The 12,534-nt window shown below is 53.4% G+C and overlaps 1 protein-coding gene across 2 annotated transcripts; it reads left to right on the forward strand.

The window, feature by feature from the left end:
- Positions 1-1,573: 1,573 nt before the first annotated feature.
- On the forward strand, positions 1,574-9,322 carry IRF8 (interferon regulatory factor 8). Of its 2 annotated transcripts, XM_039721468.1 has the most exons (9): positions 1,574-1,622; positions 3,204-3,378; positions 4,480-4,663; positions 5,606-5,694; positions 6,093-6,204; positions 6,466-6,513; positions 7,173-7,559; positions 8,080-8,195; positions 9,095-9,322. In XM_039721468.1, exons 2-9 carry the CDS (start codon positions 3,205-3,207, stop codon positions 9,263-9,265), a joined length of 1,281 nt encoding a protein of 426 aa, XP_039577402.1. In that variant the 5' UTR covers positions 1,574-1,622; position 3,204; the 3' UTR covers positions 9,266-9,322. The 2 variants fall into 2 exon arrangements, with proteins under 2 accessions (XP_039577402.1, XP_039577401.1); XM_039721467.1 differs by lacking the exon at positions 1,574-1,622 and having other exon boundaries at positions 2,924-3,378.
- Positions 9,323-12,534: the final 3,212 nt, after the last annotated feature.

The following is a 12,534-nucleotide window of genomic DNA, read 5'->3' on the forward strand; positions in this document are numbered from 1 at the left end:
AAGTGGTCTGGGAGTGGGAATGGACTGGGACTGGGACTGGGACACTGCTCTGGGACTGGGGACACTGGTCTGGGACTAGGAAGGCTGATTTGGGGTTGGGAATGACCTGGAACTGGAGAGTGACCAGTCTGGGACTGGGGAAAGTGGTCTGGGAGTGGGAATGGACTGGGACTGGGACTGGGACACTGGGCTGGGACTGGGGACACTGGTCTGGGAATGGAGAAACTGATCTGGGAATGGGGCAATTGATTTGGGACTGAGAAAACTGATCTGGGATTGAGGAAACTGATCTGGGACTGGAGAAACTGGTCTGGGACTGGGGAAATTGATTTGGGACTGGGGAAACTGGAAACTGATCTGGGACTGGGGAAACTGGACTGGGGAAACTGATCTGGGACTGGGGAAACTGATTTGGGACTGGGGAAACTGATTTGGGACTGGGGAAACTGATTTGGGACTGGGGAAACTGATTATTGATCTGGGACTGGAGAAACTGATCTGGGATTGGAGAAATTGATTTGGGGCTGGGGAAACTGATCTGGGACTGGGGAAATTGGACTGGGGAAACTGATCTGGGACTGAAAAACTGATTTGGAATTGGGGAAACTGATTTGGGACTGGGGAAACTGATTTGGGACTGGGGAGGCTGGTCTGGAATTGGGGAGGTTTATTTGGGGATATATGGATCATGGGCTGGGGATGGACTGGTCTGAGACTGGGGATGGGACTGGTCTGGGACTGGGAAGGCTGATTTGGGGTTGGGGATGACCTGGGATTGGAGAGTGACCAGTCTGGGACTGGGGAAATTGATCTGGGACTGGAGAAACTGATCTGGGATTGGAGAAATTGATTTGGGGCTGGGAAAACTGATCTGGGACTGGGGAAACTGGACTGGGGAAACTGATTTGGGACTGGGGAAACTGATTTGGGACTGGGGAGAGTGGTATGGGACTAGATTGATCTGGAACTGGGGAGGCTGGTCTGGAATTGGGGAGGTTTATTTGGGGATTTATGGATCATGGGCTGGGGATGGACTGGTCTGGGACTGGAGATGGACTGGGCTGGGACTGGCTTATGGGTCATGGGCTGGGGATGGACTGGGCTGGGACTGGGATGTTGGTGTGAGACTGGGGATGGACTGGGATATTGGGCTGGGACTGGTAACGGAGCAGTCTGGCTCTGGGAAGACTGCTCTGGGACTGGGGAGGCTGGGTTGGAACTGGGAATGGGTCAGCTTGGGACTGGGAATGACGGGACCGAACCGACCCGGGACAGACCCGGGACAGGGGCGGGCTAACCACGCCCCCTCCGCCCAGGCCCCGCCCCCTCCGCCCCGGCCCCGCCCCTCCCGGTCAGCTGATTTCGGGGAAAGCCGCGCTTTAAGAGAAACCGCGGCGCGCGCCCCGCCGGGACGCTCCCTATTGGTCAGCCCCGCCCGGCCCCGCCCCCTCATTGGGTAGGGCGGGAGCAAGGTGGAGCCAGAGATTGGCGGAGCGCGGAGGGGGCGTGGCGGTGGGCGTGGCCGCATAATCTCGCTGGTATAAATAATGAGCTCGGGGAATCCGCGGGCGCGGCAGCGGCAGCGCGGGAACGGGAACGGCGCCGGGAGCGGCTGGGGACAGGTACCGGCATCCCGACACCGGCATCCCCCCTGGGAGGGCAGGGACCGGCCGGGGAACCGATACCGGCATCCCGTGGGCGGGCAGGGACGGGCTGTGGGACAGGGACCGGCATCCCGACACCGGCATCCCGACACCGGCATCACCCGTGGGAGGGCAGGGTCCTGCCGCAGGATCGCGTCCTGTACCGGCACCCTCACTGAGCGGACACCGGGAGGGCAGGGGCAGCTCCCGAGCCCTGCCCCGGTTCCCGCGGGGCTGCCGAGAGGCGCAGGGGGTTTGCGGGCTCGCACGGATGCGGGGTGTCCCCATCTCGAGGTCCCCTATGCAAGGAGCGAGCCCGGGATGGGCGGGCTGGAGCCGGGGGCTGCCGCTGCCCCCCGGTGCAGGGGGCTCCTGGATGATGTCCCGAGCGTGTGACTCCCTCTCGGGGAGGGAGACAGAGCCCCGGCCTCCGGCAGCGATGGGGAGAAGCTTTCCGGAAAAAAGAAATGTCCCATCTCTGCGGGGTTTCTCGCGTTCTTCCCTTTTGGCATCACTCAGGGTGGGTGCTGGAGCCCCCAGAGAAGCTGCCCCCATTCCTCCAGGGACGAGCTGTGGCATGTCCTTTGGGATGTCCTTTGGGATGTCCTCTGGGATGTTTGGCTGGTGGTGTTGGTGCTCACCATCCCTAAAAACCAGGGGCTGTGCTCTGAGGAGCCAGGGACATCTAGAAGGGATGGAACTGGTGGCACCGAGCTGGTGGCAAAGCAGGGAGCACTGGCTCTCAGGCTGCGCTGGGAGCATCCTTGTTTTCTCCCCAAAAATCTTCCTCAGTGGGGCAGTAAATAACAAATAAACGAGGGAGAGGCAGAGCAAAAAATGCCTGGGAAGTTGATTTAGGGGCTGCTGATCACTTCTGCCAGGCCACCAGCTCCTGCCATGGCATGGAGGTGACAGGGAGGGTTGAGCCTGGCACTTTGCTTCCAGCAGCTGTGTGTCCCTTGTCCCTGTGAGGATTTGGGATGCAGTTTGGAGCTGGCATCTGCTCCCCGAACAGTGCTTGGTGAGAGGAGCTGCTGCCCCCTCCGGGACAAATCCTTGTGCCGAGGCCAGCCAGGGACAGCTCTGGCACCCCAGCCCGGCCTGCCCGGTGTCACTTGCTCAGGTGACAGCACGGCTGGGGGCTTTAATCCCCGTCCATCTGCTTCCCCAGTGGTTTATCCTGCAGCAGAAGAGAATAAGCAGAGCACCGAGTCAGCCGCTTTTGGGAGGAGCTTTGGTAGAGCTGGAGGAAGAATTTGTAGCGACTCAGAAGGAAATTGCCTTTTAAAAAAAAATGTTAAAAGATATTTTAGAAGAAGAGGATGGGATGAGGGTGTGGGCTGGGGGTGTTTTAATCTCAGAATTACAGAACTGTGGCATCCCAGCAGGGTTCGGGCTGGGAGAGACTTTAACGTGGGCAGACATTGGCATGTGGAGCTTCCAAAAGCTGCGGGTGATGCTGCTGCCAGCTGGGCAGGGGGGCAGAGGGGCAAAGCATGGGGCAAAGCTCCTGGGCTGGAGCTGCAGAGCTGAGGGGGCCCGGGGTGTCCCTCCCTGCAGGATGTGTGACAGGAACGGCGGGCGGCGGCTGCGGCAGTGGCTGATCGAGCAGATCGACAGCGAGCTCTACGCCGGCCTCATCTGGGAGAACGAGGAGAAATCCATGTTCCGCATCCCCTGGAAGCACGCCGGCAAGCAGGACTACAACCAGGAGGTGGATGCTTCTATTTTCAAGGTAGGGAGAGGCTGTTGGTGCCTTTCCTTGCTGGTTCCCGGGCTCTGTGCTGCTGGGTTTGTGCCTTGCTGTCTCTGGGTTTTACGTCTTTAACCCTTGCAGGAGATGCTGCAGTTGGTCTCCTGTTGTTTTTTAATTTTTTTGGGATGATTTATTCCTTTGCATCAAAATTTACGACCAGTTTTAAGGTTGTTTTCAGCACGTTCGAATCCAGGTGTCATGTGAGAAGAGGTTTTTGACCTGCTCTAAACTTCTCAGCAGCTTCTCTTGATAAAATGCTGGGTTTATGTTAAAAAAAAACAACCTAAAAAGACTTTGTGGGTGGGAAGGAAGAATTTCACTGAAGTGGGGGGTTTCCAGTTTTGGAAAAAATGGGAAAATTCCATCCTGAAGCAAAAAGTTCAGGTCTTTCCCAGGAATTCCCTTCCCTCTGACTCCACTTCCAAGTATCCATTCTGGTGAAGGGGTTTAATTTCAGTAACAACTGAGTTATGAGGATAGCCTTGAACTCAGCTCTCTGAAAATATAGAAATATCTATAAAAGAAATCAATATGTATATTTAAAAAAATTTAGTGTTTTTCACTCTTCCTTCAATGGTAAAATATGTTCTCCTACCAAAAGCACAAATTAAGTTCTGATCTTAGGAAAACCAGTTTGTTTATTTATTTGTCAGGAGCTGACAAATGAGGTGTATTTTGATTTTTGATTCCTCGTGCTCCCAGCACCTCCTGACCCGTAGGTGCAGAAGTGAACCCTTATTTTGATTTTTAATGGAGCAGCGATTCCTCGTGCTCCCAGCACCTCCTGACCCGTAGGTGCAGAAGTGAACCCACACGTGATTTTGACCTCTGCTTTTTGAAAAGCCGGGTTTCACAGGCCTTTTCTGCATTTCTGAGGCAGGCAGTGCTGCTGTGCACCCCAAACCACCCAGGTGTGCTGCAGGCTGTGCAGTCTAGGAGTGAAACAGCAAATCCCCAAGAGATGCTCGACAGGGTGCAAGATGCAAAATGCCCTCTGCAAGCCCAGCTCTTCCTCCCTGAGAGGCTTTGTAGGGCTCACAGGGAGGGTTTTCTTAGTTTTGTCCTCATTCTTTGCTCTAGGCCTGGGCTGTTTTCAAAGGCAAGTTCAAGGAGGGCGACAAAGCCGAGCCGGCCACGTGGAAGACGCGGCTCCGCTGCGCCCTGAACAAGAGCCCTGACTTCGAGGAGGTGACAGACAGGTCCCAGCTGGACATCTCCGAGCCCTACAAGGTCTACAGGATCGTGCCAGAGGAGGAGCAGAAGTGTGAGTTGCCCAGGAGGGGACTGAGCCCTGCTGTGGGTGCATCCTGTGAGCGCAGCCCTGCGCCCGAGCACGGCTCCCTGCTCTGCCCCTGTGCCTGTCCTGCCCTGCTGTGTCCCCCTGGGGTGACAGGGAGGGGAGGACAAAGGCCAGGCTTCTTTTTTTTAACCCCTTAAACCCTTAGGAAATGTGGGGCAGCTGCAGCTTTGTGGGGAGCTCCCATCCCCTGAGGATGTTGTAGGGGCAAATTCCACCTTCCCTGCCTGGGGGAGGGACACAAACCTCAAATTTTTTTTTCCTCCCAACCCCTGCCCTGTGAGGATGGTGGGAAGCTGCAATAAATCCCTTTTCTTGCTGGAGGAGCAATGATTTTGCAGAGAGCTGCTCTGATGTCCGGTGTGGCTCAGCTCACACTAACTATAACTCTATTTGCGGTTAGGGGAGCCTGTGTGCTTTGTCCTTTAGGTTAAAAACTTGCAAAAAAACCCCATGATTTTTGCAGTCAGGAAATCTCCCTTTAGCATCTCTGTCCCCTCCAGCCTGTTCACACAGGGGCTGTGCTGCCACTATGCAAATGGCACTGCAGGTTCCCACCAGCAGCACTCCTGCACTGGGGTGGCTGGTGGAAAAAAGAGAAGCAGCAGCCCCAGCCCCAGTCTCTGGGGTGCTCAAAAAAAAAACCCCAAACCCTCTCCCCTGCTCTGTCAGCAGCCAGGCTTTTGATTTTTCTTGCTGCTGGTCCCTGTGCAGGGGGGAAATTAGTTGTAAAGTGATTTTTTTGGCCCCCAAAAGTAGCTCTGGAGGGGCTGTGAGCCTGTCTAAGGTGCTCTGCTGTGGCTCCTGGTCTCATCACTTTCACTGGGTGAAAGGTTTCCAAAACCCCTCGGGATGAGCTGTGCCTGGCCAGGGTGGGTGTTCTCACTGCAGCCCCACCTCTCCCTCCAGGCAAAGCAGGGGTGGCCGGCGGGAGCAGCCTGAACGATGTCACCGAGATGGACTGCAGCTCCTCGGCCATCGATGAGCTCATCAAGGAGGTGAGAGCTCGCCCTGGCTGCAGGTGCAGGGCTTGGGTCAAGCTGTCCGGGCTGGGAGAGCCCTGCCCTCCCCAAATTCCCTCTGCAAAGCTGCAGGGTTGGGTTTGCAGCCCCTCCACACGGCTCTGGTGTTGGCTCCTGCTCTCCTTGTGCATCCAGCTGGGAGAGACCTTCACTGGGGAGGAGTCTGTCACAGCTCTGAGCCCTCCTTGGCCTTGCCACACCTCTCTGTAGCTCTTGAGGGTCTTACTCAGATGTGCAACCTGGGCAATGCCAGATTTGATCTTTCCAACCCCCCAAAATGGGCTGGTGCTGCCATTTGGGCCCTCCCTGAGCGTTTCAGGTGCCTTGCTGGAGGCACCAAACCCGCTCTGATCCCGGTGTCTGCTGTCCCACAGCCCTCCTGCGTGGATGAGTACCTGGGCATCATCAAGAGGAGCCCCTCACCCCCCCAGGAGACCTGCAGGAACCCCCCAATTCCCGACTGGTGGGTGCAGCAGCCCAGCCCTGGTAAGCAGCCAGCAGCTTGTGTGGTGTTTGGGAGATTTTTGGGGCAGGGAAAATCTTCCAGTGTGGGGGTAAACTGCTCCCCATTGTGTATTTTATCTTCTTTATTAAGAGTGTTTGAAGTACTCATTAAGAAATCCAGCTGGGAGCTTTTTACTGTCATTTCTCATGTGGGAGCTGGGAAACCTGGGGCAGAGAATGAGGGGGAACTGAGGGATTTGGGATTTGGGAATGCAGGCTCAGCTTGGCTTCCTGTGCCCACAGCGTTGCCCCTGATGAATGGGTACTCCAGCTACGAGCAGTATCACTCAGGTAAGGCACCTCACCTGGCCACAGGTGCCCCTCTCTGGCTGTGGTGGCAGGAGGTGGCTCTGACTCTGTCCCCCACCTTGAGGGAGGCTTTGCTTCGGGGTTGGGAGGTGATTATCCACATTTCCATGCTGGGGTGAATCCTGCCTGGTGGCATGGGGGCAGAGAGCAGCTGCTTGGGGTGCTGGGAGCAGGCAGCCTTTGGAATGGGGGGATCTGCATGGGGGGAGTGAGGAGCAAAGGCAGGACAAAGAGGTTCAATGCATTTCATGGCCTTGAACTAAGCCACCTCAACATGAGGGAAAACTTCCCATGGAGGGTGTCGGTGTTGGAACAGCTGCCCAGGGAGCTGTGGAATTTCCCTTTCTGGAGACATTCAGAGAGGAATTCATGGAGCAAACCCCACCTGGATTTGTTCCTGTGTCACCTGCTCCAGGTGACCCTGCCTGGGCAGGGGGCTTGGGCTGGGTGATCCAGGGGTCCCTTCCAACCCCAACCACTCCATGATCCTGTAATACTGGGAGCTCTCACTTTGCTGGTCAGCCCTGGAGATGTCCCTCCACCAGGAGAGAGCCGCTCCCAGGAGATTTGGGGTCTGGGCATGGCGGCGAGGAGCAGCTTTGTCCCTCCCTGACGAGACGCCCACGTCCCTCACCCGCCAGGTTATTCCCAGATGGTGATCAGCTTCTACTACAGCGGGAGGCTGGTGGGCCACGTCAGCACCTCGTGCTCCGAGGGCTGCAGGATCTCCCTGGGGCAGCCCTCGGGCCACGGGGAGAAGCTCTACGCCCCCGATGCCCTGGAGCACGTCCGGTTCCCCTCGGCCGACGCCATCCAGAACGACCGGCAGAAGCAGATCACCAGGAAGCTCTTTGGGCACCTGGAGAGGGGTGTCCTCCTGCACAGCAACAAGCAGGGCATCTTCATCAAGAGGCTGTGCCAGGGCAGGGTCTTCTGGAGTGGCAACACCATGGCCTACAAGGACAGGCCCAACAAACTGGACCGGGAGGACGTGGTGAAGATCTTTGACACCAACTTGTTCTTCCGAGGTTTGTGGGAGCCTCCCGCTGGTTTTGGTGTTAGGGATTCTGCTCTTCCCTGTGGGGAATAAATCCCTGCATTGGTTGGTTTAGGATGGTCAGCAGATGTGGTGGGCAACCGTGGGTGGCAGCAGTTTGGGGGTGGGGAAACCTTCAGGAGGGTGCAGGAGAACAGGGATATGACTCTGGCCAGAAACTCCCTGGGAAAGCTGAGGTAATTCTGGGATCCCAAAGCCTTGGGACAATGCACAAAGAGTTTGTGGAGCTTGACCTGACATGAGATCCCCTTGGGCTCTGTGGTGGGGCTGAAAGGGTGGAGCCCTTTTTCCTTGCACACTTTGGGTTCCCACGGATGAGCAGGTGACACCACCAGACCTAGGAAAGGATAATCTGGTGTTTAGGGACACGTGGCAAATTCCAAACTGGAGGCTTTGCTTGAGCCCACAGCTTCCTTGCGGGGTGTTTGATCCCAGGGGTGTGTACCAAAGCCTCTGGAGGGCAAATCCCAAGTTTTCCTCTGTCCTTGCAGAGCTGCAGCAATACTACAACAACCAGGGCCGCTTCCCAGACAGCAGGGTCATGCTGTGCTTCGGGGAGGAGTTCCCAGATGCGGTGCCCCTGAGGTGTAAACTCATCCTTGTCCAGGTACGGGGGGCTGGGAGGAAAAGGGGACCCAGGCAGGGTGGGAATTCTGCCAGCAGAGCTCCAGCCCTGCAGCCACGGGGCATTTGGGTGCCTGGATTGGGGTGGAAGTGTGGTGCTTTCCTACAGCCTCCTGAGAGGTGCTCGGGTTGCTGGTCATCAAATTCCTGCAGCTGGGTTTGCGAGTGAAGCTCCCTAATGGCACGAGTTTAGTGAACTGCAGGGAAATGTTTCCTTTTCCTCCTGATCCTGCTCTGGCACTGGGTCTTCTGCCTTTTCCTGTGGGAAATGGGGAAGCAAATCCCTGGACTGATTTAAGCTCAGTCAGTGATGTGCTCAACAGCTGTGATTGGCACCAGTGGGGTTGGGAAACCTTAGGAGGGTGAAGAAGCGGGTGGGATGTGGGGTCAGCCCTCATGGCTCTGGTAGAAACTTCTCCTTGGAGAAGCTGCAGCAGTTGTAGGGTTGGGAAGGCTCAGGACAGGGAGTTTCTGGAGCCTCTTGGCCCAGCCAGGCTGTGACAGCAGGGATGGGACAGGGAGGGTGTGGCATCCCCTCTTGAGCAAGCAGAGACCCATGAGGTGTGTGATGCCCTGGAGGGATTTTACAGGATCAGAGACTGGTCCTGTGCCTCCTGCACAGCTCCTGACCTTGTCACCTTGTGCTGTCCTGGGTGTCTGCCCCAGTGGATCACTCTGGACGTGCTGGGACACCCCCCAGCCTGTCCCTGCACCTCAATATCCCTGCTGGCAGAGCTCCTGGGGCTGCTCCTTTACTCCTGGAGCCAGAGCTGCTGTCCTGGCAGGAGCTGTGCTCTGCTGTGTGTCCCCCACCCCATCCCCTCTGGATGGAGCAGCAGGAGATGCTCCCCACTCAATCCCTGCCCTTTTTCCTTTGTCCAGGTGGAGCAGCTGTACCTGAGGCAGGTGGTGGACGAGGCTGGGAAGAGCTGCAGCTCCAGCCCCATGCTGCCCATGGCTGAGGAGCCCCAGCACGACCAGGGCTACCGGATCTTCCAGGACATCTGCACCACGCGGCCGCTCTTCCGAGAGAACCAGCAGATTGCAGTCTGAGCCTGCTGGGCTGGCCTCATCCACACCCACATTAGTCCCACCAGTGCCTTAGGTTCCTAAAAAAGTGACTCAAAAAGTTTTCTTATTTTTTTCTTATTTTTTTCTCATTTTTTCTCATTTTTTCTTTTTTTCTTCTTTCTTTTTTTCTTTTTTTCTTATTTTTTCTTTATTTTTTTCATTTTTTCTTTATTTTTTTCATTTTTTCTTTATTTTTTTCATTTTTTCTTTATTTTTTTCATTTTTTCTTTATTTTTTTCATTTTTTCTTTATTTTTTTCATTTTTTCTTTATTTTTTCTTTTTTTTTCTTTATTTTTGAATTTTTTTCTTATTTTTGAATTTTTTTTTCTTTTTTTTTTCTTATTTTTTTCTTATTTTTTTCTTATTTTTTTTCTTATTTTTTTCTCATTTTTTTCTTATTTTTTTCTTATTTTTTTCTCATTTTTTCTCATTTTTTCTTTTTTTCTTCTTTCTTTTTTTCTTTTTTTCTTATTTTTTCTTTATTTTTTTCATTTTTTCTTTATTTTTTCTTTTTTTTTCTTTATTTTTGAATTTTTTTCTTATTTTTGAATTTTTTTTTTTCTTTTTGGAAATTTGGGTTTTGTTCTTTGCTGTTTCCAGTGCAGAGTCTGTATAAATCCAATGGTGAAAACTGCTGTGAGCAAACAGCTTGGATGTTCAGTGTTTGTCCTGTCAACAATTTATGATAGAAGTGACTTTTGTAGCCCCAGGGCTGTCTGTAGCTCATGGCTGGGGCACAAGGGAGCATCCAAGCTGTGCAGGAAGGTCAGGGCTGCCTTTGCTTTGTGTTGCCTTTGTTAATGGCCATTCAGGCAGAACCAAAAACCAACAGCTGTAACCACCTGCCCCAACAACCTGCAACTCAGACCTTGCTGAGAGCAGCAATCTGATAGGAGGTGACTCTTGGAAAAGCCTTAGCATGCTCAAATTTAGGAAATTATATCCAGGAATCTGCTCTCCCCCTTCAAAGAGTCCTGCTGGTGACTCCTGAGCACTCCTGGGTGTGCCTCCCAAAGGGAACTCCTGAAATTCCTCTTTATTTTTGCTGTGAGATTTATGTGTTTCTCTTTCACACCAAAGTGGATTGAAATTTGGAAACCAGTGCAGAGATTCTATGTGTAAATATTGAACATGAAGAATTGGGAATCTTAATTTTTCCTGACCAGAGCCGGAGTTTATATAAATATATAGAGTTTTAATTTTTCAAGATTGCAGCGTAGTGTGAATAGCTTGGCTTCACCCTCCCAAGCACACGTGTGGGGCTCTCCCAAGCGTGTCCAGGCAGCGCCATCCATGTGGAAATCCTCATTTTCACAGCCTCTGTGTGTGCCCCCAGCTCTGGGGAGCTGCTGGTGCCTCCCAAAGCAGGACTGCACATGTGTGCATGCCACCAAAGCTGCCTATTTATTGTATGCCTGAAGTTTATTAATTTTTTGGGTAAATTTTTATATCTCCCTGCAATTAAAGTGCTATATTTTGTATTTCTCTTGCGATGTGTTTTTTGGGTGCAATGGGTGGGGTCTCAGAGCTGCTGGGGGCAGTCTGGGATCTCTGACTTGCCCCTAATTTGGTTTTACCTCTGGTGGGGTCTGTGTTAAGCCTCTGTCACCTCCTTCCTCTTCCTGGATTCATCTCCAGGCAGAAAGAAACGAGTCAAAATGCTTTAATGCAATGGAGGGAGGGAATGGGATCACTTGGAGAGCCTTCATCCCAGGGAGGAGGAAGATGTGTCCCTGCTCATCTGCCACAGCACTGAGCTGGGTGTGGTGCTTCCAGGTCACGGGGTGGGGACAAATTTTTATGGTGGTGTCCAAAAACTTCCTCTTTTCCTTTTCCCGTGGGAAATAGGAGCGTTTTCCCACTGTCCTGTGGTGGTGTAATCCCAGCTGACAGGCAGGTGCCTCCCTCATTCCCTGGTACCCCTTCAGGGGAAGGGCATTGGGAAAAAAAGCCTTGTGGATTGAGGACATTTTAATATTTGGAAGAAATTCTTTACTTTGGGAAGGAATTCTTCCCTATGAGGCCCTGGCACAGGGTGCCCAGAGAAGCTGTGGCTGCCCCTGCATCCCTGCAAATACTCAAGGCGAGGTTTGGTGGTGCTTGGCGCAATCTGGGACAGTGGAAGGTGTCCCTGCCCATGGCAGGGGGTGGAATCAGCACAAACCATTCAGGGATTCTAATTACAAAAATATCAATATATAGTAATTGTAATGAAAGGCAGAGAGCGGTAAAAGTGAAGGGAAGCAGGTGATGCAATTGCTCATCCCTACTGAGAGGAAAATGAGCTCTATCCCAGCAGAAACTTCTCTGTTGTATTGCACTGAGTAGTTATTTAGTTGTTTTAAATAACTATTTAGTGCAATACAACACTTCTCCATCCAAATTTCTCAGAGTTCTGCTCTAGGGGGGTGCCCTGAGATGGGAGAACCAGCTTGAACTTTGTGATCAAGCATGAGTATTGAGGGAATTCCATCCTTGCCCCAGCCCTGTTGGTGGGATGCTCGTGGTCCTGCCTGTGCCCTTGTGCACATCCTCTGCAGGCATTGCAGCACCTGGATTGGTGCCTGTGAGAAGAACTGGCTGCACACTGGATCCTGAAGGCAAAGGAGACCCCAACTCCTGTAAGGTGCTATGGGATGCTGTGCCAGTGGGGATGGCACCTGTAGGGGCACTGTGAGCACTGCCCAGCCTTTCTCTGCTCTTCCTGAGCATCCCACGGGCTTGAATCCTGCTCTGCCCTCACTGCTCCCCCAGAGGGTGAGGGAGCCTCACCTCCTGTGATGCCTTGGGAAGGCTGAGCTAGAACAGAGGCTGGGCAGAGCTAAGGAATAAAGCAGGGATTTATTCAAAGGATCTCCTCCATGGATCCACCTTGGGCAGCACCAGAGCCCAGCCAGGGCTGCCCCCAGGATGAACCCAAATGGTCCCAAAATGCACGAGCGCTGCCGGGGTCTCTCCCTGGGCTCAGCTCTGCTCCATGTGCACATTGCAGTTCAGTGTCCAGTCCCAGCTGCAGCCCCTGCAGTCCCATTGTTCTTGTTTTTCTCTCTGCAGCCCACGGGGTTTGTGCTCTTGGGGCTGAGATTTGGATCATTTGTCCTTGGTGCCCAGCTGGAGCAGGAATTGTTTTGTCTCCCTGCTCTGTGCACAGAGCTCACCATGCCCTGATGTGAAGCTCAGACACTAAAGCAGCACAGAATGTGAAAAATAGAAAATCTAAACCTAAGGCATCAGGGATGGGCTCCCAAAA

Source organism: Passer montanus, unplaced genomic scaffold (assembly GCF_014805655.1).
Source record: "Passer montanus isolate IOZ18808 unplaced genomic scaffold, ASM1480565v1 scaffold45, whole genome shotgun sequence".
NCBI lineage: Eukaryota > Metazoa > Chordata > Aves > Passeriformes > Passeridae > Passer > Passer montanus.

Excerpts from the sequence above, each read along its gene's own strand:
- IRF8 (XM_039721467.1), top strand. The coding sequence starts at position 2,938 with ATGTTAAAAGATATTTTAGAAGAAGAGGATGGGATGAGGGTGTGGGCT. Across the intron at positions 6,205-6,465 it reads GGTGCAGCAGCCCAGCCCTG|CGTTGCCCCTGATGAATGGG; the intron begins GTAAGCAGCCAG and ends CTGTGCCCACAG. Across the intron at positions 7,560-8,079 it reads CACCAACTTGTTCTTCCGAG|AGCTGCAGCAATACTACAAC; the intron begins GTTTGTGGGAGC and ends CTGTCCTTGCAG.